A 22,293-nucleotide genomic window follows, 5' to 3' on the forward strand; every position below is an offset into this window, starting at 1 on the left:
CCCAAAACCCCCAAAATATTTAACCCGGAATCTGCCAAATTTCAACCCCAAACCCCTAAATTTCAACCCCAAAACCCCCAATTTTTAACCCCAAATTTTTTACCCCAAACCCCCCAAATTTTAACCCAAAATCTGCCAAATTTCAACCCCAAAACCGCCAAATTTTATCCCCAAAATCCCCAAAAATTCTTACCCAAAACCCCCAAATTTAAACCCCAAAACCCCGAAATTTAAACTCCAAAACCCCCAAATTTTATCCCCAAAATCCCGAAAATTTCACCCCCAAAACCCCCAAATTTAAACCCCAAAACCCCGAAATTTAAACCCCCAAACCCCCAAATTTTAACCCCAAAAATTTCACCCCAAAACCCCCAAATTTCAACCCAAAAAAGACAAAAGTGGGCGGGGCCACGTCCTCGCGGTTTATTCCAAGCCACGCCCCTTCTCCCGCTGAGGCCACGCCCCCTCCGTCCGAAGCTCCGCCCCCTCCTCCTCCTCTGCGTCGCGATAGGTCCAGAGCCGCACGGTGCCGTCCCACTGAGGGGCGGGGCTTGGTCAGGCCACGCCCCTTGGGGCTCTGACCACGCCCCCTCACATTCAAACCCCGCCCCTTTTGTGTTTGGCCACGCCCCTTTTCCTCATTAAAATTCAGTCGTTTTATGTATTCAAATCACGCCCCTTTTACCTCTTAGCCACGCCCCTTTTAATATTAAACCACGCCCCTTTCCTCGTTTAAACCACGCCCATTTTGTGTTTAGCTACGCCCATTTGCCTAATTAAAATTCAATTGTTTTATGTAGTCAAATCATGCCCCTTTTACCTTTTAGCCACGCCCCTTTTAATATTAAACCACGCCCCTTTCCTAGTTTAAACCCGCCCATTTTGTGTTTGGCCACGCCCCTTTTCCTAATTAAAATTCAGTTGTTTTATGTATTCAAATCACGCCTCTTTTACCTTTTAGCCACGCATATTTTAATATTAAACCACGCCCCTTTCCTAATTCAAACCACGCCCATTTTGTGTTTAGCCACGCCCATTTGCCTAATTAAAATTCAATTGTTTTATGTATTCAAATCACGCCCCTTTTACCTTTTAGCCACGCCCATTTTAATATTAAACCACGCCCCTTTCATAATTCAAACCACGCCCACTTTGTGTTTAGCCACGCCCCTTTTCCTTATTAAAATTCAGGCTTTTAATATATTCAAATCATCACCCCCTTTACCTTTTAGCCACGCCCCTTTTAATATTAAACCACGCCCATTTCCTCATTTAAACCCCGCCCATTTTGGGTTTAGCCACGCCTCTTTTACTAATTAAAATTCAGTAATTTTAAATTTAAAACACGCCCCTTATTAAAATAAAGCCCCGCCCATTTCTTTAATTAAGCACCGCCCCTTTCCCATTCTAACCACGCCCATTATTAAAATTAAGCCCCGCCCATTTCTTTAATTAAGCCCCGCCCCTTTTTCATTTTATAATCTCATATTCTGAATTTTAGCCCCACCCATTATTAAAATTAAACCACGCCCACTTCCCTAGTTAAACCCCGCCTCTTTTAAAACAACCCCGCCCATTATTAAAATTAAGCCCCGCCCCTTTCCCCATCAAACCCCGCCCCTTCCCCGTTTAAGCCCCGCCCATTATTCAAATGAGCCCCGTTATTCAAATGAGGCCCCGCCCACCGATGCGCTGGCGAGCCACGCCCCCTCGGGGCTCCAGCTGACGTCACGCACGCAGGCGCCGTGATTGGTCAGCCGGCGCAGGGCCCGCCCCGTGGTGACGTCATAGACTGAAAACCGGCAAAAACCAGTTCAAACCGGTAAAAAACCAGTTTAAACCAGTCAAAAACCAGTTTAAATCAGTATAAAATTGGTACAAACCAGTATAAACCAGTTTAAACCAGTTAGAAAAAAGTGAAAACCAGTTTAAACCAGTCAAAAACTGGTACAAACCAGTTTAAACCAGTATAAACCAGTTAAAAGCTGTATAAAATTGGTAAGAGCCAGTTTAAACCAGTATAAACCAGTTCAGGACCCCCAGTTCCTCCTCCCAGTCCCTCCCAGTACAAACCAGTGACCCCAAACCCCTCCCAGTCCCTCCCAGTCCCCTCCCAGTTTATCCCAGTTTGATTCCAGTCCCTCCCAGTCCCCCCGAAATGCCATCCCAGTCCCTCCCAGTATAAACCAGTAACACCAAAACCCTCCCAAACCCCGCCCAGTATAAACCAGTGACCCCAAATCCCCTCCCAGTCCCCCCCAGACCCCTCCCAGTCCCTCCCAGTCCCTCCCAGTTACCTCTTAGTCCATCCCAGTCCCCCCCAAAACCCTCCCAGTCCCTCCCAGTATAAACCAGTAACCCCAAATCCCCTCCCAGTTCCCTCCCAGTCCCTCCCAGTCCCTCCCAGTTCCCTCCCAGTCCCTCCCAGTTCCCTCCCAGTTCCTCCCAGTCCCTCCCAGTCCCTCCCAGTCCCTCCCAGTCCCTTCCAGTCGCCCCCAAACCCCTCCCAGTCCATCCCAGTCCCTCCCAGTCCCTCCCAGTCCATCCCAGTCCCCCCCAAACCCCTCCCAATCCCTCCCAGTATAAACCAGTAACCCCAATTCCCCTCCCAGTCCCTCCCAGTCCCTCCCAAACCCCTCCCAGTCCCTCCCAGTCCCCCCCAAACCCCTCCCAGTCCCTCCCAGTCCCCCCCAAACCCCTCCCAGTCCCTCCCAGTCCCTCCCAGTATAAACCAGTAACCCCAAATCCCCTCCCAGTCCCTCCCAGTCCCTCCCAGTACAAACCAGTGACCCCAAACCCCTCCCAGTCCCTCCCAGTCCCTCCCAGTCCCTCCCAGCCCCTCCCAGTATAAACCAGTAACCCCAAATCCCTCCCAGTCCCTCCCAGTCCCTCCCAGTTCCCTCCCAGTCCCTCCCAGTTCCCTCCCAAACCCCTCCCAATCCCTCCCAGTATAAACTAGTAACCCCATATCCCCTCCCAGTCCCCCCCAAACCCCTCCCAGTCACTCCCAGTCACTCCCAGTATAAACCAGTAACCCCAAATCCCCTCCCAGTCCCTCCCAGTCCCTCGCAGTCCCTCCCAGTATAAACCAGTGACCCCAAATCCCATCCCAATCCCCCCCAAACCCCTTCCAGTCCCTCCCAGTCCCTCCCAGTCCCTCCCAGTATAAACCAGTAACCCCAAACCCCTCCCAGTCCCTCCCAGTCCCTCCAGCGCGTACCCAGCACGGCGCCGTCGGCGCTGCCGGCCGCCAGCGCGGGGGCGCCCCCCGGCGGCGCCAGGCGGCAGCGCAGCAGCGAGCGGAGCACGGAGTGACCGCGGAACGTCAGCACGGACGCGTCACCCGGAAGGGGCGGGGCCCGGCGCGCTGGGGGCGGGGCCACGGCAGGACATTTGCATAAAAATGGGCAGAGAGAAAACAGGGGAAAATTGGGGAAAAATGGGGAAAATTGGGGAAAAATTGGGGGAAAATTGGGGGAAAAATGGGGGAAAATTGAGTAAAAAATGGGGAAAAGTTGGGGGGAAATTGGGGAAAAAATGGGGAAAATTGGGGAAAAAATGAGAGAAATTCAGTGAAAAATTGGGGAAAAATTGGGGGGAAATTGGGGGAAATTGCGGGAAAATGGGGGAAAAAATGAGAGAAATTCAGTCAAAAATTGGGGGAAAATTGGGGGAAAAAAGAGCAAAATTCAGTCAAAAATTGGGGGAAAATTGGGGAAAATTGGAGAAAAATTGAGGAAAAATTGGGGGAAATTGGGGAAAAAATGGGGAAAAATTGGGGGAAATTGGGGAAAAAATGGGGAAAAATTGGGGGATAATTGGGGAAAATTGGGGGGAAATTGGGAGAAAACTGGGGAAAAATTGGAGAAAAATTGGGTAAAAATTGGGGGAAAATAGGAGGAAAAATTGGGGGAAAATTGGGGAAAATTGGAGAAAAATTGGGGAAAAATTGGGGAAAATTGAGGGAAATTGGATAAAAATTGAGGGGAAAATTGGGAAAGATTGGGGGGAAATTGGGGAAAAATTAAGGAAAAATTGGGGAAAAATTGGGGGAATTCAGCCAAAAATTGGGAAAAAAAATATTAAAAAATGGGGGAAAATTGGGGAAAAATTGGGGAAATTCAGCCAAAAATTGGAAAAAAAAAAGTAAAAAAATGGGGGGAAATAGGGAGAAAAATGGGGGGAAATTTGGGTGAAAATTTGGGTGAAAATTGGGTAAAATTGGGGAAATGGAGCGGAGCACGGAGTGACCGCGGAACGTCAGCACGGACGCGTCACCCGGAAGGGGCGGGGCCCGGCGCGCTGGGGGCGGGGCCACGGCAGGACACGCCCACCGGGGGAAATGGCGGGAAAAATGGGGAAAATTGGGGAAAAATGGGGAAAAAACGAGAGAAATTCAGTCAAAAATTGGGGAAAAAATTGGAGAAAATTGGAGAAAATTGGGGAAAATGCGGGAAAAATGGCGAAAAATGGGTGGAAATTGGGGAAAAATTGGGGAAAAATTGGGGGAAAATTGGAGGAAAAAAGAGAGAAATTCAGTGAAAAATTGGGGGAAAATTGGGGGAAAATTGGAGAAAAATTGGGAAAAAATGAGCAAAATTCAGACAAAGATTAGGAAAAAATTGGGGAAAGGTTGGGGGAAAATTGGGGTAAAAATTGGGAAAAAAATGAGAGAAAAATTGGGGAAAAATTGGGGGAAAAATTGGAGGAAAATTTGGGAAAAAATTGGGAAAAATTGGGGAAAAATTGGGGAAAAATTTGGGGAAAAATTGGGGAAAATTGGGGTAAAAGTGGGAAAAAATGGGGTAAAATGAGCGAAATTCAGTCAAAAATTGGGGAAAAAATTGGGGAAAATTGGGGGAAAATTGGGAAAAAATGGGGAAAAACTTGGGAAAAAAAATTGATAAAAATTGGGGAAATAAGAGCGAAATTCAGTCAAAAATTGGGAAAAAATTGAAGGAAATCGGAGAAAATTGGGGAAAAATTGGGAAAAAACTGGGGGGGGGGGGAATGGGGAAAAAATACCCAAAAATTGGAAGAAAACTGGGAGAAAATGGGTGAAAATTGGTTAAAAATTGGGGAAAATTGGGAAAAAAATGGGGTGAAAATGGGTGAAAATTTGGGGGAAAATTGGATAAAAATTGGGGGGAAATTTTTAACCCTTTCTTCCCCATGTTTAACCCTTTCTTCCCCATTTTTAACCCTTTCTTCCCCGTTTTCCCGCCGTTTTTAACCCTTTCTTCGCCGTTTTTTCGCCGTTTTTCGCCGTTTTTTCGCCGTTTCACCCCCTCCCGCTCCACACCAGTATAAACCAGTATAAACCAGTATAAACCAGTACCGCTGCGGGGCGCCCGCTGCCAGCGGTAGTCCCAGCTCTGCCGCGCCACCGCCCGGCGCGTCGCCGCCAGCGCCGCCTCCCCCGAGGGCCGCCGCAGATCCCAGAGCTTGGCCGACTGGTCCTTGGAGTTGGACACCACGTAGCGACCGTCCCCCTGCCAGTATAAACCAGTATAAACCAGTAAAAACCAGTACAAACCAGTATGAACCAGTAGGAAAAAATTCCATTCGATTTGAGCCAATTTTGGCCTATTTTTACCCAATTCTTGCCCATTTTTCCCCTATTTTTGCCCATTTTGAACCCATTTTTCTTGTCCCACTTGCTCACCCAACCACAAAATCCCAATTTAAACCAGTATGAACCAGTATAAACCAGTATGAACCAGTAGGAAAAAGTTCCATTCGATTTGAGCCAATTTTGCCCAGTTTTTGCCCATTTTTCCCCTATTTTTGCCCATTTTGGACCCATTTTTCTTGTCCCATTTGCTCTCCCAACCACGAAATCCCAGTTTAAACCAGTATAAACCAGTACAAACCAGTATAAACCAGTACAAACCAGTATAAACCAGTAGGAAAAAATTCCATTCGATTTGATCCAATTTTGGCCGATTTTTGCCCATTTTTCATCATTTTTCACCATTTTTCCGCTCCCAGTCGCTCTCCCAGCCACAAAATCCCAGTTTAAACCAGTATAAACCAGTATAAACCAGTATGAACCAGTATAAACCAGTAGGAAAAAATTCCATTCGATTTGAGCCAATTTTGCCCAATTTTTGCCCACTTTTGACCCATTTTCCCCCTATTTTTGCCCATTTTGGACCCATTTTTCTTGTCCCACTTGCTCTACCAACCACAAAATCCCAGTTTAAACCAGTATAAACCAGTACAAACCAGTATAAACCAGTACAAACCAGTATAAACCAGTAGGAAAAAATTCCATTCGATTTGATCCAATTTTGGCCGATTTTTGCCCATTTTTCATCATTTTTCACCATTTTTCCGCTCCCAGTCGCTCTCCCAGCCACAAAATCCCAGTTTAAACCAGTACAAACCAGTATAAACCAGTAAAAACCAGTAGGAAAAAATTCCATTCGATTTGAGCCAATTTTGGCCAATTTTTGCCCATTTTTCCCCTATTTTTGCCCATTTTGGACCCATTTTTCTTGTCCCACTTGCTCTCCCAACCACGAAATCCCAGTTTAAACCAGTATAAACCAGTATAAACCAGTATGAACCAGTAGGAAAAAATTCCATTCGATTTGAGCCAATTTTGGCCTATTTTTGCCCATTTTTCCCCTATTTTTGCCCATTTTGGACCCATTTTTCTTGTCCCATTTGCTCTCCCAACCATGAAATCCCAGTTTAAACCAGTATAAACCAGTATAAACCAGTATAAACCAGTACAAACCAGTATAAACCAGTATAAACCAGTAGGAAAAAATTCCATTCGATTTGAGCCAATTTTGCCCAATTTTTGCCCACTTTTGACCCATTTTCCCCCTATTTTTGCCCATTTTGGACCCATTTTTCTTGTCCCACTTGCTCTCCCAGCCACAAAATCCCAGTTTAAACCAGTATAAACCAGTATAAACCACTACGGAAAAAATCCATTCGATTTGAGCCATTTTTGCCCAATTTTTGCTCATTTTTGGCCATTTTTCACCATTTCCCCCAATTTTTCTGCACCCAGTTGCTCTCCCAACCACAAAAGTCCAGTTTAAACCAGTATAAACCAGTATAAACCAGTATAAACCAGTATGAACCAGTATAAACCAGTAGGAAAAAGTTCCATTCGATTTGAGCCAATTTTGCCCAGTTTTTGCCCATTTTTCCCCTATTTTTTCCCATTTTGGACCCATTTTTCTTGTCCCACTTGCTCTCCCAACCACAAAATCCCAGTTTAAACCAGTATAAACCAGTATAAACCAGTAAAAACCAGTATGAACCAGTATAAACCAGTAGGATAAAGTTCCATTCGATTTGAGCCAATTTTGCCCAGTTTTTGCCCATTTTCCCCCTATTTTTGCCCATTTTTGACATATTTTTCTTGTCCCACTTGCTCTCCCAACCACGAAATCCCAGTTTAAACCAGTATAAACCAGTATAAACCAGGAAAAACCAGTATGAACCAGTATAAACCAGTAGGAAAAAATTCCATTCGATTTGAGCCAATTTTGCCCAATTTTTACCCAATTTTTGCCCATTTTTCCCCTATTTTTGCCCATTTTGAACCCATTTTTCTTGTCCCACTTGCTCTCCCAACCACGAAATCCCAGTATAAACCAGTATAAACCAGTTAAAACCAGTATAAACCAGTAGGAAAAAATTCCATTCGATTTGAGCCATTTTAGCCCAAATTTTGCCTATTTTCCCCCTATTTTTGCCCATTTTGGACCCATTTTTCTTGTCCCACTTGCTCTCCCAACCACGAAATCCCAGTTTAAACCAGTATAAACCAGTTCAAACCAGTATAAACCAGTAGGAAAAAATTCCATTCGATTTGAGCGATTTTTGGCTCATTTTTGCCCATTTTTCACCATTTTTTCCCATTTTTGACCCATTTTTCTTGTCCCAGTTGCTCTCCCAGTTCAAACCAGTATAAACCAGTTCAAACCAGTTTGGGCCAGTTCAAACCAGTCCAAACCAGTCCAAAATCCCTTTTTTTTTCCATTTTCCCCCATTTTTAACCGTTTTTTGCCATTTTTTCACAGTTTCTCCCCATTTTCCCCCTCCCAGTCCCTCCCAGTCCCTCCCAGTATAAACCAGTACAAACCAGTAACCCCAATTCCCATTTCCCCCATTTTTAACCCTTTCTTGGCCATTTTTAACCCTTTCCTCCCCACATTTCCCCCATTTTTACTCCATTCCCCATTTTTTCACTGTTTTTTCCCATTTTTTCACCATTTTTCCGCATTTTTCCCCATTTCTCCCCAATTTTCCCCTCCCAGTCCCTCCCAGTACAAACCAGTAACCCCAATCCCCATTTCCCCCATTTTTAACCCTTTCTTTCCCCACTTTTAACTTTTTTTTACCCATTTTTAATCCTTTTTTAGCCATTTTTACACCGTTTTTTGCAGTTTTTTCACCGTTTCTCCCCATTTTTCGCCTCCCAGTCCCTCCCAGTATAAACCAGTACAAACCAGTAACCCAATTCCCATTTCCCCCATTTTTAACCCTTTCATTCCCCACTTTTAACCCTTTTTTACCCATTTTTAACCCTTTTTTAGCAATTTTTTCACCGTTTTTCGCCGTTTTTTCACCGTTTCTCCCCGTTTTTCCCCCATTTCTCCCCATTTTTCCCCTCCCAGTCCCTCCCAGTACAAACCAGTAACCCCAATTCCCATTTTCCCCATTTTTAACCCTTTCCTCCCCACATCTCCCCCATTTTCCCCCCCATTTCCCCCATTTTCCCGCCGTTTTTCGCCGTTTTTTCGCCGTTTTTCCCCATTTCTCCCCATTTTTCCCCTCCCAGTCCAAACCAGTACAAACCAGTAACCCCAATTCCCATTTCCCCCATTTTTAACCCTTTCTCTGCCATTTTTAACCCTTTCCTCCCCACATCCCCCCCATTTTCCCCCCATTTCCCCCATTTTCCCGCCGTTTTCCGCCGTTTTTTCGCCGTTTTCCGCCGTTTTTTCACCGTTTTTCCCCCGTTTCTCCCCGTTTTTCCCCTCCCAGTCCCTCCCAGTGACCCACCCGGGCGTGCAGGAAGGTCAGCCCGTCCCGGTGGCCGGCCAGGGTGAGCGCCGGCCCCTCGGCCAGGCAGCGCCGGTCCCAGGCCCGGCCGACGCCGTCGTCGCCGCCGGACAGGAGGAGCTGGCCCGAGGCGTCGGCCAAGGCCACGGCGTTGACGTCGTCCTCGTGGGCGGGGACCTGCCGGGGAGGGAGACTGGGTTGGACTGGTTTGGACTGGGAGGGGGAAAACGGGGAAAAAACGGGAAAAAACGGTGAAAAAATGGCGAAAAAAGGGTTAAAAATGGCTGAGAAAGGGTTAAACATGGCCAAGAAAGGGTTAAAAATGGAGGGAAATGGGGTTTGGGTTACTGGTTTGGACTGGTTTGTACTGGGAGGGAGAAAATGGGAAAAAATCTGAAAAAACGGTGAAAAAATGGCGAAAAAAGGGTTAAAAATGGCTGAGAAAGGGTTAAAACTGGCAGAGAAAGGGTTAAAATGGCAAAGAAAGGGTTAAACATGGAGGGAAATGGGGTTTGGGGTTACTGGTTTGGACTGGTTTATACTGGGAGGGAGAAATGGGGGAAACGGGGAAAAATGGGGGAAAAATGGTGAAAAAACTGCAAAAAAGGTGTTAAAAATGGCCAAGAAAGGGTTAAAACTGGCAAAGAAAGGGTTAAAATGGTAAAGAAAGGGTTAAAAATGGAGGAAAATGGGGTTTGGGTTACTGGTTTGGACTGGTTTGGACTGGGAGGGGAAAAATGGGGAAAAACGGTGAAGAAATGGCGAAAAAAGGGTTAAAAATGGGGGAAAAAGGTGGGGAGGAAAGGGTTAAAAATGGTAAAGAAAGGGTTAAAAATTTTCACCGATTTTTTTACCAATTTTCACCCATTTTTTAACCAATTTTCACCTTTTTTTTCACCAATTTTCACCATTTTTTTCAGCAACTTCCACCCAATTTTTAAACCAATTTTCACAATTTTTTAACCAATTTTCACTATTTTTTACACCAATTTTCACTATTTTTTCCACCGATTTTCACCAGTTTTTTAACCAATTTTCACCGTTTCTTTAACCGGTTTTTCAACCAATTTTCACCATTTTCTTAACGAATTTTCAGCATTTTCTTAACCAATTTTCAACCAATTTTCACTGATTTTTTAACCAATTTTCTCTGTTTTTTAACCAATTTTCACCGTTTTTTTAACCATTTCTTACCCATTTTTTAACCAATTTTCACCGTTTTTTTAACCAATTTTCACCAGTATTTTAACCAATTTTCACTGGATTTTTAACCAATTTCCAGCTTTTTTTTAACCATTTTCCACCGTTTTTTTAACAATTTCTTACCCATTTTTAAACCAATTCCCCCCTTTTTCTTAAACCAATTTTCAACATTTTACAACCAATTTTTACCATTTAATAACCAATTTTTACTAATTTTTTTAACCAATTTTCACCATTTTGAAAAACCAATTTTCACCGTTTTTTCTCCGTTTTTTCACTGTTTTTTCCCCGAATTTCACCGTTTTTTCACCATTTTTAAAAACCAATTTTCACCGTTTTTTCTCCGTTTTTTCACTGTTTTTTCCCCGATTTTCACCGTTTTTTCACCATTTCCCTCCCAATTTTCACCGTTTTTTCCCCGTTTTTCCGCCTCCTTTCCCCGTTTTTCCCCGTTTTTCCCCTTTTTGCCCGTTTTCCCCCGTTTTCGCCCCGTTTCCTCACCCTCTCCACGCGCCGCTGCGCCTCCCGGTCGTAGACGTAGACGCAGCCGTCGTTGGCCCCGCCCATCACGTCCCGCCCGTCCGGCCCGACAGCCAATGAGAAGACGGCAAAGCGCCGGTCCTCGGGCCTGGGGGGCGGGGACACGGAGGACACGCCCATTATGTTAATTAGGCTCTTTAAGCCACGCCCACTATGTTAATAATGTGTTTAAGCCACGCCCACTTTGTAAGAAGAGGTTTAGATGTAGTTTGAGCCACGCCCATTATGTTAATTAGGGTGTTTAAGCCACGCCCACATGATTATAAGGGGTTAATAGGGGTTTAAGCCACGCTCATTATGCTAATTAAGGGGTTAAAGCCACGCCCACTATGTTAATTTGGTGATTAAGCCACGCCCACTTTATTACAAGGGCTAAATTGGGGTTTAAGCCACGCCCACTATGTTAATTTGGTGATTAAGCCACGCCCACTTCTCTACATGGGGTTACAATGGGGATTAGATCACGCCCACTATGTTAATTAGTGTGTTTAAGCCACGCCCACTTGATAAAAAATGTTAATATGAGGTTTAAGCCACGCCCACTTGATAAAAAAGGTTAAAATGGGGTTTAAGGCACGCCCACTATATTAATTAGGGAAATTTAAGACACGCCCACTTCTCTATATGGGGTTAATATGGAGTTTAACCCACGCCCACTATGTTAATTAGTGTGTTTAAGCCACGCCCACGTGATAGAAAGAGGTTAAGATGTGGTTTAAGCCACGCCCACTATGTTAATTAGGGGATTTAAGCCACGCCTACTTGGTTATAAGGGGTTAAAATGGGGTTTAAGCCACGCCCACCATGTTAATTAGGGACATTTAAGCCACGCCTACTTCTCTATATGGAGTTATAATGGGGTTTAGGCCACGCCCACTATGTTAATTAGTGTGTTTAAGCCACGCCCACTTGATAATAAAGACTTATATTGGGATTAAGCCATGCCCACTATGTAAATTAGGGTTTTTAACCCAGGCACACAATGTTAATTAGGTGATTAAACCACGCCCACTTTCTTATATGAGGTTAATTAATGGTTTAAGACACGCCCACTATGTTAATTAGTGCGTTTAAGCCACGCCCACTTCCGTATATGGGGCCAAAAGGGGTTTAAGCCACGCCTATTATGCTAATTAGGGTGTTGAAGCCACGCCCCAATGTTAATAAGCACACTCCATAAGCAAATTACAGCCCAAGCCACGCCCACTGGAAGGAAAGCCACGCCCCCAAATGCAAACGAGACATAATCAACACCAAGCCACGCCCCCAAATTGGAAACCACGCCCCCAAATAGGGAAACAATGCCCCCAAATATGCAAATGTCACCCAAAACCACGCCCAAAATGCAAATTAGACAGGTTAAACATCAAGCCACGCCCCCAAAAAAGCGAAGCCACGCCCACAAATAGGGAAATAATGTCTTAAATATGCAAATATCGCCCAAAGCCACGCCCCAAATGCAAATGAGACAGGCTAAACCTCAAACCACGCCCCCAAATTCGAAGCCACGCCCCCAAATTCGAAGCCACGCCCCCAAATATGGAAACAATGCCCCCAAATATGCAAATATCACCCAAAACCACGCCCCAAATGCAAATGAGACAGGCCAAACCTCAAACCACGCCCCCGAATTCGAAGCCACGCCCCCAAATAGGGAAACAATGCCCCCAAATATGCAAATATCGCCACAAACCACGCCCCAAATGCAAATGAGAGGGAAGACAACACAAGCCACGCCCCCAATTTGGAAACCACGCCCCCAATTAGGGAAACAATGCCCCCAAATATGCAAATATCGCCAAAAGCCACGCCCAAAATGCAAATTGACAGGTTAAACCTCAAGCCACGCCCCAAATTTCGAAGCCACGCCCCCACCTGAAGTCCAGGGCCGTGTGGGCGTCGCCCTCTCCATGCAAATCAAAGGCGTGGACTGGCGGGAAAAGGGGGCGGGGCTTACCCCGGAGGCCACGCCCCCTGCCCCGCCCCCTCCCAGTTCAAACCAGTAAAACCAGTTCCAAAATCCCCGTTTTTCACCCCTTTTTTTTGGCCGTTTTTTGACCATTTTTTCCCGTTTTTTCACCGTTTTTTTCCCCATTTTTTCCCCTCCCAGTTTGTCCCAGTTCCCTCCCAGTTCAAACCAGTACAAACCAGTTCAAACCAGTACAAACCAGTTCAAACCAGTAACCCCAACCCCCTTTTCCCCAATTTTCCACCATTTTAACCCTTTTTTTGCCATTTTTTCACCGTTTTTCCCCATTTCCCCCCTCCCAGTCCCTCCCAGTCCCCTCCCAGTACAAACCAGTACAAACCAGTACAAACCAGTAACCCCAAATTCCCATTTTCCCCATTTTTAACCCATTCCTCCCCAATTTCTCCCATTTTTAACCCTTTTTTCCCCCTTTTTAACCCTTTTTTGGCCATTTTTTCACCGTTTTTCCCCATTTTTCCACATTTCTCCCCATTTTTCCCCTCCCAGTCCCTCCCAGTATAAACCAGTAACCCCAAATCCCATTCCCCCATTTTTAACCCTTTCTTTCCCATTTTTAACCCTTTCTTCCCCCACTTTTAACCCTTTTTTCCCACTTTTAACCCTTTTTTCCCCATTTTTAACCCTTTTTTAGCCATTTTTTCACCGTTTTTCCCCGTTTTTTCCCCGTTTCTCCCCATTTCTTCGCCTCCCAGTCCCTCCCAGTATAAACCAGTAACCCCAAATCCCATTCTTTCCCACTTTTAACCCTTTCTTTCCCCACTTTTAACCCTTTCCCCCCCATTTTTAACCCCTTTTTAGCCATTTTTTCACCGTTTTTTCCCGTTTTTTCCCCGTTTCTCCCCATTTCTTCGCCTCCCAGTCCCTCCCAGTATAAACCAGTCCAAACCAGTAACCCCAATCCCCATTTCCCTCCATTTTTAACCCTTTCTTTCCCATTTTTAACCCTTTCTTTGCCATTTCCCCCATTTTCCCCCGTTTTTTCCCATTTTTCCCCATTTCTCCCCATTTTTCCCCTCCCAGTCCCTCCCAGTATAAACCAGTAACCCCAAATCCCATTCCCCCATTTTTAACCCATTCTTTCCCACTTTTAACCCTTTTTTCCCCATTTTTAACCCTTTTTTGGCCATTTTTTCACCGTTTTTCCCCGTTTTTTCCCCGTTTCTCCCCGTTTCTTCGCCTCCCAGTCCCTCCCAGTCCCTCCCAGTATAAACCAGTAACCCCAATCCCCATTTCCCCATTTTTAACCCATTCTTTCCCATTTTTAACCCTTTTTTCCCACTTTTAACCCTTTTTTCCCCATTTTTAACCCTTTCTTTGCCATTTTTCACCATTTTTTCCCATTTTTTCCCTAATTCCCCCCTCCCAGTCCCTCCCAGTATAAACCAGTCCAAACCAGTAACCCCAATCCCCATTTCCCTCCATTTTTAACCTTCTTTCCCATTTTTAACCCTTTCTTTGCCATTTCCCCCCATTTCCCCCCATTTTTTCACCATTTTTCCACATTTCTCCCCATTTTTCCCCTCCCAGTCCCTCCCAGTATAAACCAGTAACCCCAAATCCCATTCCCCCATTTTTAACCCATTCTTTCCCACTTTTAACCCTTTCTTCCCCCACTTTTAACCCTTTTTTCCCCATTTTTAACCCTTTCTTTGCCATTTTTCACAATTTTTTCCCATTTTTTCCCTAATTCCCCCGTCCCAGTCCCTCCCAGTACAAACCAGTCCAAACCAGTAACCCCAATCCCCATTTCCCCATTTTAACCCTTTCTTCCCCCACTTTTAACCCTTTTTCCCCATTTTTAACCCTTTTTTGGCCATTTTTTCACCGTTTTTCCCCATTTTTCCCCGTTTCTCCCCATTTTTCCCCTCCCAGTCCCTCCCAGTACAAACCAGTACAAACCAGTAACCCCAATCCCCAATCCCCATTTTAACCCTTTCTTCCCCCACTTTTAACCCTTTTTCCCCATTTTTAACCCTTTTTTAGCCATTTTTTCACCGTTTTTTCCCGTTTTTTCCCCGTTTCTCCCCATTTCTTCACCTCCCAGTCCCTCCCAGTACAAACCAGTCCAAACCAGTAACCCCAATCCCCATTTCCCTCCATTTTTAACCCATTCTTTTCCACATTTAACCCTTTCTTCCCCCACTTTTAACCCTTTCCCCCCCATTTTTAACCCCTTTTTAGCCATTTTTTCACCGTTTTTTCCCGTTTTTCCCCGTTTCTCCCCATTTTTCCCCTCCCAGTCCCTCCCAGTCCCCTCCCAGTACAAACCAGTCCAAACCAGTAACCCCAATCCCCATTTCCCCATTTTAACCCTTTCTTCCCCCACTTTTAACCCTTTTTTCCCCATTTTTAACCCCTTTTTAGCCATTTTTTCACCGTTTTTTCCCGTTTTTTCCCCGTTTCTCCCCATTTCTTCGCCTCCCAGTTCCTCCCAGTACAAACCAGTCCAAACCAGTAACTCCAATCCCCATTTCCCTCCATTTTTAACCCATTCTTTCCCACTTTTAACCCTTTCTTCCCCCACTTTTAACCCTTTTTCCCCCATTTTTAACCCCTTTTTAGCCATTTTTTCACCGTTTTTTCCCGTTTTTTCCCCGTTTCTCCCCATTTCTTCCCCTCCCAGTCCCTCCCAGTATAAACCAGTTACCGTGGCTGGACCAGGAGCAGTAGAGCGCCTGGCGGCCCTCGGGGCCGAGCGCCACGTCCAGGATGCTCCAGCCCACCTGGCGCCCCCTGGTGGCCCGGAGGAGCCGCAGCCCCGCCCCCGACACCTCGAACAGCCGCAGGAAGTGGTCTGGGTTTTGGGGCGAAAAACGAAAATTTTGGGTCATTTCGGGCGAAAAAACGGGAATTTCGGGGCGAGATTTGGGGGGTTCAGGGCGAAGTTTGGGGGTTTTACGGCAAATTTCGGGGGTTTTACAATGAAATTTAGAGGGGTTTGATGAAAATTTGGGGATTTTCAGGTCCAAAATTGGAAAATTTGGGTCCAAAATGTGGAAATTTGGGTGATTTCGGGGTAAAAATTTGGAGGTTCTGGGTCGAAATTTGGGGATTTTTCAGTCAAAATTTGGGGGTTTTGCGTCAAAATTTGGGGGTTTTACAACGAAATTTAGAGGGTTTTGATGAAAATTTGGGGATTTTCGGGTCCAAAATTGGAAATTTTGGGTCAAAATTTGGGAAATTTGGGTGATTTGGGGGTAAAAATTGGAGTTTCCGGGTCGAAATTCGGGATCATTTCAGTCAAAGTTTGGGAGTTCATGAGACCAAGATTTGGAGGTTTTGGGTTCAGAATTCAGGAATTTTGGGTTGAAATTTGGGGGTTTTGGGCCAAAAATCAGGAATTTTGGTCGAAAATTGGGAATTTAGAGGAATTTTGGGTTAAAATTGGGGAGTTTTGGGTCAAAATTTGGGGATTTTTGGTCAAAATTTGGGCGAATTTGCGGCGAAAAATCGGGAGTTTTTGGGGGATTTTGAGACGAAATTTTGGGTCAAAATGTGGGGAATTTGGGGATTTGGGGGCAAAATTCGGGAATTTGGGGAAAATTTGGGTCAAAATTGGGGAGTTTTGGGTCGAAATTTGGAAAGTTTTGGATCAAAATTTGAGGAATTTTTGGGTCAAAATTTGGGGATTTTTTCCCCCAAAATTTCCCAAATTTCCCCCAAGATTTTGGGAAATTTTTGGGAATTCCTGCTCACCCTGACACCCAAAAACACCCCTCAAAAAAATCACATTTTAACTCCAGAAATTGCCAAAAAGCATCCCAAAAAATCCAAATTTTTTTGTATTTTCCCCAAAATTTCTCAAATTTGGGAATTTTTGGGAATTCCGCTCACCCTGACACCCAAAAACCCCAAGAAAAATCGCATTTTAACCCCCAAAAATGCCCAAAAAATCCGAAAAAATCCGTATTTTTTCGCCATTTTCGCCGATTTTTTTTTCCCCCCGAAATTTCCCGAATTTTCGGGAATTCGCCCCAAAAAATTTGGGATTTTCTCTCACCTTGGCAGGCGGTCAGGAGGCGGCGGCCGCGGTCGGCGAAGACGGCGCAAAAAACCTTCTGGGGGTGGGGCTCCAGCGCCGCCGCGTGATTGGGCAGGAAACTGAGGCGGAATAAACCGGTTTGAGGCGGATTAAACCAGTTTGAAGTGGATTAAACCAGTTTAAGGGGGATTTAACCAGTTTAAAAGGGATTCAACCACTTTAAAGAGGATTAAACCAGTTTAAAAGGGGATTAAACCAGTTTAAAGAGGATTAAACCAGTTTAAAAGGGGATTAAACCGGTTTAAAAGGGATTTAACCAGTTTAAAGGGGATTAAACCAGTTTAAGAAGGAATTAAACCGGTTTAAAGAGGATTAAAGCAGTTTAAAGGGGATTAAAGCGGTTTGAAGCGGATTAAACCGGTTTGAAGCGGATTAAACCGGTTTAAGAGGGGATTAAACCGGTTTAAGAGGGGATTAAACCGGTTTAAAGGGGATTAAACCGGTTTAAGAGGGGTTAAACAGGATTAAAAGGGATTAAACTGGTTTAAAGGGGATTAAACCGGTTTGAAAGGGATTAAACAGGTTAGAAGGGGATTAAACCGGTTTGAAGCGGATTAAAGCGGTTTAAAGGGGATTAAACCGGTTTGAAGCGGATTAAACCAGTTTAAACCAGTTTAAGTCGCTTCTAAACTGGTTGAAGGCGGGTTAAAAGCCGGTTTGAGCCAGTTTAATCCGGTTAAACTGGTTTAAATTGGTTAAAATTGGTTCAAACCAATATAAACCAGTTTGAACCGGTTGAAGTCGCTTAGGAACCAGTTCAAACCGGTAAAAATCCAGTTTACACTGGTTAAAAATGGTTAAAAACCGATTTAAACCAGCGCAAACCGGTACGAACCGGTTGAAAACCGGTATAAAGAGGTTTAAATTGGTTAAAAATGGGTAAAAACCAGTTTAAACCAGTATAAACCAGTATAAACTGGTTTAAATTGGTTTAGAGTGGTTAAAAACCATTTTAACCAGTATGAACCAGTATGAACCAGCTCAAACCAGTTCAAAACGGCTAAAAACCAGTAAAAACCACTCCCTCCCAGTCTAAACCAGTTAAAAATGGTTAAAAACCAGTATAAACCAGTCTAAACCAGTCTAAACCAGTCCAAACCAGTCTAAACCAGTGGCTCCGCCCCCTCCCAGTCCAAACCAGTATAAACCAGTATAAACCAGTATAAACCAGTCCCTTACTGGGCGCTCAGCCGGTTCCTCTCCTCCCTGGTGAAGCTCCGCCCCCATTCGCGCTGGGAGGGGGGAGGGGCGGGGTCAGCTCCCAGTATAAACCAGTATAAACCAGTATAGACCAGTATAGACCAGTATAAACCAGTATAGACCAGTTTAAACCAGCATAAACCAGTTTAAACCAGTATAAACCAGTACAAACCAGTATAAACCAGTAACCCAAACCCCATTCCCCCATTTTTAACCCTTCCTTTGCCATTTTTAACCCTTTTTCTGCCATTTTTTCACCATTTTTCCCGTTTTCCCCCATTTTTTCCCCATTTCCCCCCTCCCAGTCCCTCCCAGTCCCTCCCAGTACAAACCAGTATAAACCAGTAACCCCAAACCCCATTTTTAACCCTTTCTTGGCCATTTTTAACCCTTTCTTCCCCATTTCCCCCCATTTTTAACCGTTTTTTGCCATTTTTCTCCCATTTTCCACCATTTTCCCCCATTTCCCCCCTCCCAGTCCCTCCCAGTATAAACCAGTAACCCCAAACCCCATTTTTAACCCTTTCCCCCCCATTTTTAACCCCTTTTGCCCCGTTTTAACCCTTTTTTTGCCGTTTTTCCACCGTTTTTCCCCGTTTTTTCCGTATTTCTCCCCGTTTTCCCCCCTCCCGGTGCCCTCCCAGTCCAAACCAGTCCAAACCAGTTCCCCACCTGCCGCACCAGCCTGGGCAGGCTCCGCTCGGGGGGTCCCGCCCCGGCCCCGCCCCCCCCGAGCTCCGCCCGCAGCTCCTGCAGGGCGGGGCCGGGGGGGGGAGGGGCGGCTGGGGGGGGAGGAAAGGGGGCGGGGCCTCAGATCAGGCCACGCCCCTTTTAACCCTGGTCCCTCCCTTTAAGCCCCTCCCCCTCCCTTTAAGCCCCTCCCTCATTTAAGCCCCTCCCCTTTATTTAAATTAGATCCATGTAAGCCCCTCCCCTTTATTTAAACCCCTCCCCTTTATTTAAATTAGATCCCGTTAAGCTCCTCCCCTTTATTTAAGCCCCGCCCCTTTATTTAAATCCGCCCCTTAAAACCACTCCCATTTATTTAAGCTCCGCCCCTTTATTTAAATTAGATCCATTTAAGCCCCTCCCCTTATTTAATCCCCTCCCCTTATTTAAATTAGATCCAGTTAAGCTCCTCCCCTTTAAGCCCCTCCCCTTATTCAAGCCCCTCCCCTTTATTTAAATTAGATCCATTTAGCCCCTCCCCTTTGTTTAAGCCCATCCCCTTTATTTAAATCAGGTCCCTTTAAGCCCCTCCCCTTTATTTAAATTAGATCCATTTAGCCCCTCCCCTTTGTTTAAGCCCATCCCCTTTATTTAAATCAGGTCCCTTTAAGCCCCTCCCTTTATTTAAATTAGATCCATTTAAGCCCCTCCCCTTTATTTAAGCCCCTCCCTTTATTTAAATTAGATCCCTTTAGCCCCTCCCATTTGTTTAAGCCCCTCCCCTTTATTTAAATTAGATCCATTTAAGCCCCTCCCCTTTATTTAAATTAGATCCATTTAAACCCCTCCCCTTATTTAAATTAGATCCATTTAAGTTCCTCCCCTTTAAGCCCCTCCCCTTATTTATGCCCCTCCCTTTATTTAAATTATGTTACATTAAGCCCCGCCCCTTTTATTTGAATTAGGTCCCTTTAAGGCCCTCCCATTTATTTAAGCCCCTCCCCTTTCTTTAAGCCCCTCCCCTTTATTTAAATCAGATCCATTTAAGCCCCTCCCCTTTATTTAAATTAGATCCATTTAGCCCCTCCCCTTTGTTTAAGCCCATCCCCTTTATTTAAATCAGGTCCCTTTAAGCCCCACCCCTTTATTTAAGCCCCTCCCTTTATTTAAATTAGATCCCTTTAAGCCCCTCCCCTTATTTAAGCCCCTCCCCTTATTTATATTAGATCCCTTTAAGCCCCACCCCTTTATTTAAGCCCCTCCCCTTTATTTAAATTAAATCCCTTTAAGCCCCTCCCCTTTATTTTAATTATGTTACATTAAGCCCCTCCCCTTTGTTTAAGCCCCTCCCCTTTATTTAAATTCGGCCCCTTTAAGCCCCGCCCCTTTCCCCTCAAGCCCCGCCCCTTTAAGCCCCGCCCCCACCTCCGGAGGCCTCCGGGGCCCCTCCCCCCCCTTCCTGCTCCGCTTCCGGTTCCGGTTCCGGTTCCGGTTCCGGCTCCGAGTCCGAGTCCGAGTCCGAGTCCGGATCCGGGATTTGCCCCCGCCCGGCCCTGGAGAAAAGGCACCAAAAATGACCCAAAAACGGCCAAAATTCACCCAAAATTCACCAAAATTCACACCAAAAATGGCCAAAATTCACCCCAAAATTCACCAAAATTCACACCAAAAATGGCCAAAATTCACCCCAAAATTCACCAAAATTCACACCAAAAATGGCCAAAATTCACCCCAAAATTCACACCAAAATTCACCCAAAATTCAGCCCAAAATGACCCAAAATTTGCCAAAATTCAGCCAAAATTCAGCCAAAATTCAGCCAAAATTCAGCCCAAATTCAGCCAAAATTCACCCAAAATTCAGCCCAAATTCAGCCAAAATTCACCCAAAATTCACCCCAAATTCATCCAAAAATTCAGCCCAAAATTCACCCCAAAATTCACACCAAAATTCAGCCAAAATTCAGCCAAAATTCAGGCAAAATTCACCCAAAATTTACCCAAAAGTCACCCAAAATGACCCAAAAATCGCCAAAATTCAGCCCAAATATTCACCCCAAAATGACCCAAAATTTGCCAAAATTCATCCAAAATTCAGCCTAAATTCAGCCCAAATATTCAACCCAAAATTCACCCCAAAAATGGCCAAAAATCTCCCAAAAAATCCCCAAAAATGCCCCAAATCCCCTCCCCCGCCCCAAACCTGCCTCAGTTTCCCCCAAATCCCCTCCCCCACCCCGAACCTGCCTCAGTTTCCCCCAAATCCCCTCCCCCACCCCGAACCTGCCTCAGTTTCCCCCAAATCCCCTCCCCCACCCCCCAAATCCCCTCCCCCACCCCGAACCTGCCTCAGTTTCCCCCAAATCCCCTCCCCCACCCCCCAAATCCCCTCCCCCACCCCAAACCTGCCTCAGTTTCCCCCCAAATCCCCTCCCCCACCCCCCAAATCCCCTCCCCCACCCCGAACCTGCCTCAGTTTCCCCCCAATCCCCCCCAAATCCCCTCCCCCACTCCAAACCTGCCTCAGTTTCCCCCAAATCCCCTCCCCCACCTCAAGCCTGCCTCAGTTTCCCCCAAATCCCCTCCCCCACCCCCCCAAATCCCCTCCCCCACCCCCCAAACCCCCTCCCCACCCCAAACCTGCCTCAGTTTCCCCCCAAATCCCCTCCCCCACCCCCCAAATCCCCTCCCCCACCCCGAACCTGCCTCAGTTTCCCCCCCCCTCACCTCCTGAGCAGCGCGCGCAGCTCCGGCAGCTCCAGCCCCTCCCCCCCCTCCCCCCCCTCCCCCTCCCCGGCCCCTCCCCCCCCCCGGGGCCGCCCCTCCCCCCCCCTCCCCTTTCCCCTCCCCCCCCTCCGCTCCTGCCGCCCATGGATCCCCCCGCGCCGCCACTTCCGGGTTAGGCCCCGCCCACCGCGCCGCCTCCGCCAATCAGCGCGCAGGCAGCGAGCCACGCCCCCCCGCGCTGATTGACACGTGGGGTAAGGGCGGAGGGGGCGTGGCCTGCGGGGGGGAGCGCGCTGATTGGCGGAGGGGGAAAGGAGGGCGGGGATTGGTGGGAGCGGGGAGGGGATGGAAGGAGGGCGGGGATTGGTGGAGAGGAGAGGGGCGGGATGAGAGGGAGGCGGGGATTGGTGGAGAGGGGGAATGGGGGAAAATGGGGGAAAATGGGGGAAAATGGGGGAAAATGGTAAAAAATGGGGAAAAAATGGAGAGAAATGGGGGAAATTTGGGGAATTTGGGGGGAAATGGGAAAAATAGGAAAAAATGGGGGGAAATGGGGAAATTTTGGGGGAAATTGGGGAAAAATGGGAAAAAAATGGGGAAAAATGGGAAAAAAATGGGGAAAAAATGGGGAATTTTGGGGGAAAATTGGGAAAAATCGGGAAAAATGGGAAAAAGTGGGGAAAATGGGGAAAAATGGGGGAAAATGGGGGGAAATGGGGAAAATGGGGGAAAACGGGGAAAAATGGGGAAAAAATGGGGAAAAAATGGAGAAAAATGGGGGAAATTTGGGGAATTTTGGGGGTAAATGGGCAAAAAGGGGGAAAAATGGGAAAAAGTGGGGAAAAATGGGAAAAAATGGGGAAAATGGGGGAAAATGGGAAAAAATGGGG

General features: G+C 46.1%; 1 protein-coding gene across 1 annotated transcript; it reads right to left on the reverse strand.

The window, feature by feature from the left end:
• Positions 1-408: 408 nt before the first annotated feature.
• On the reverse strand, positions 409-21,548 carry DCAF11 (DDB1 and CUL4 associated factor 11). Its single transcript, XM_085565422.1, has 14 exons — positions 21,542-21,548; positions 21,404-21,476; positions 20,103-20,230; positions 18,681-18,790; positions 17,988-18,040; positions 16,767-16,867; positions 15,414-15,560; positions 12,652-12,706; positions 10,738-10,864; positions 9,034-9,246; positions 5,339-5,492; positions 3,221-3,367; positions 1,686-1,792; positions 409-537 (listed from the first exon to the last, which is right to left on the reverse strand). Exons 1-14 carry the CDS (start codon positions 21,546-21,548, stop codon positions 424-426), a joined length of 1,536 nt encoding a protein of 511 aa, XP_085421548.1. The 3' UTR covers positions 409-423.
• Positions 21,549-22,293: the final 745 nt, after the last annotated feature.

The sequence above is a fragment of the Lonchura striata genome, chromosome 36 (genome assembly GCF_050655825.1).
Source record: "Lonchura striata isolate lonStrDom1 chromosome 36, ASM5065582v1, whole genome shotgun sequence".
In the NCBI taxonomy this organism is placed as follows: domain Eukaryota; kingdom Metazoa; phylum Chordata; class Aves; order Passeriformes; family Estrildidae; genus Lonchura; species Lonchura striata.

Excerpts from the sequence above, each read along its gene's own strand:
- DCAF11 (XM_085565422.1), bottom strand. Across the intron at positions 3,368-5,338 it reads GCAGCGGGCGCCCCGCAGCG|CGCGCCGGGCCCCGCCCCTT; the intron begins GTACTGGTTTAT and ends CCCCGCCCCCAG. Across the intron at positions 1,793-3,220 it reads CGCCGACGGCGCCGTGCTGG|TCTATGACGTCACCACGGGG; the intron begins GTACGCGCTGGA and ends GCCGGTTTTCAG.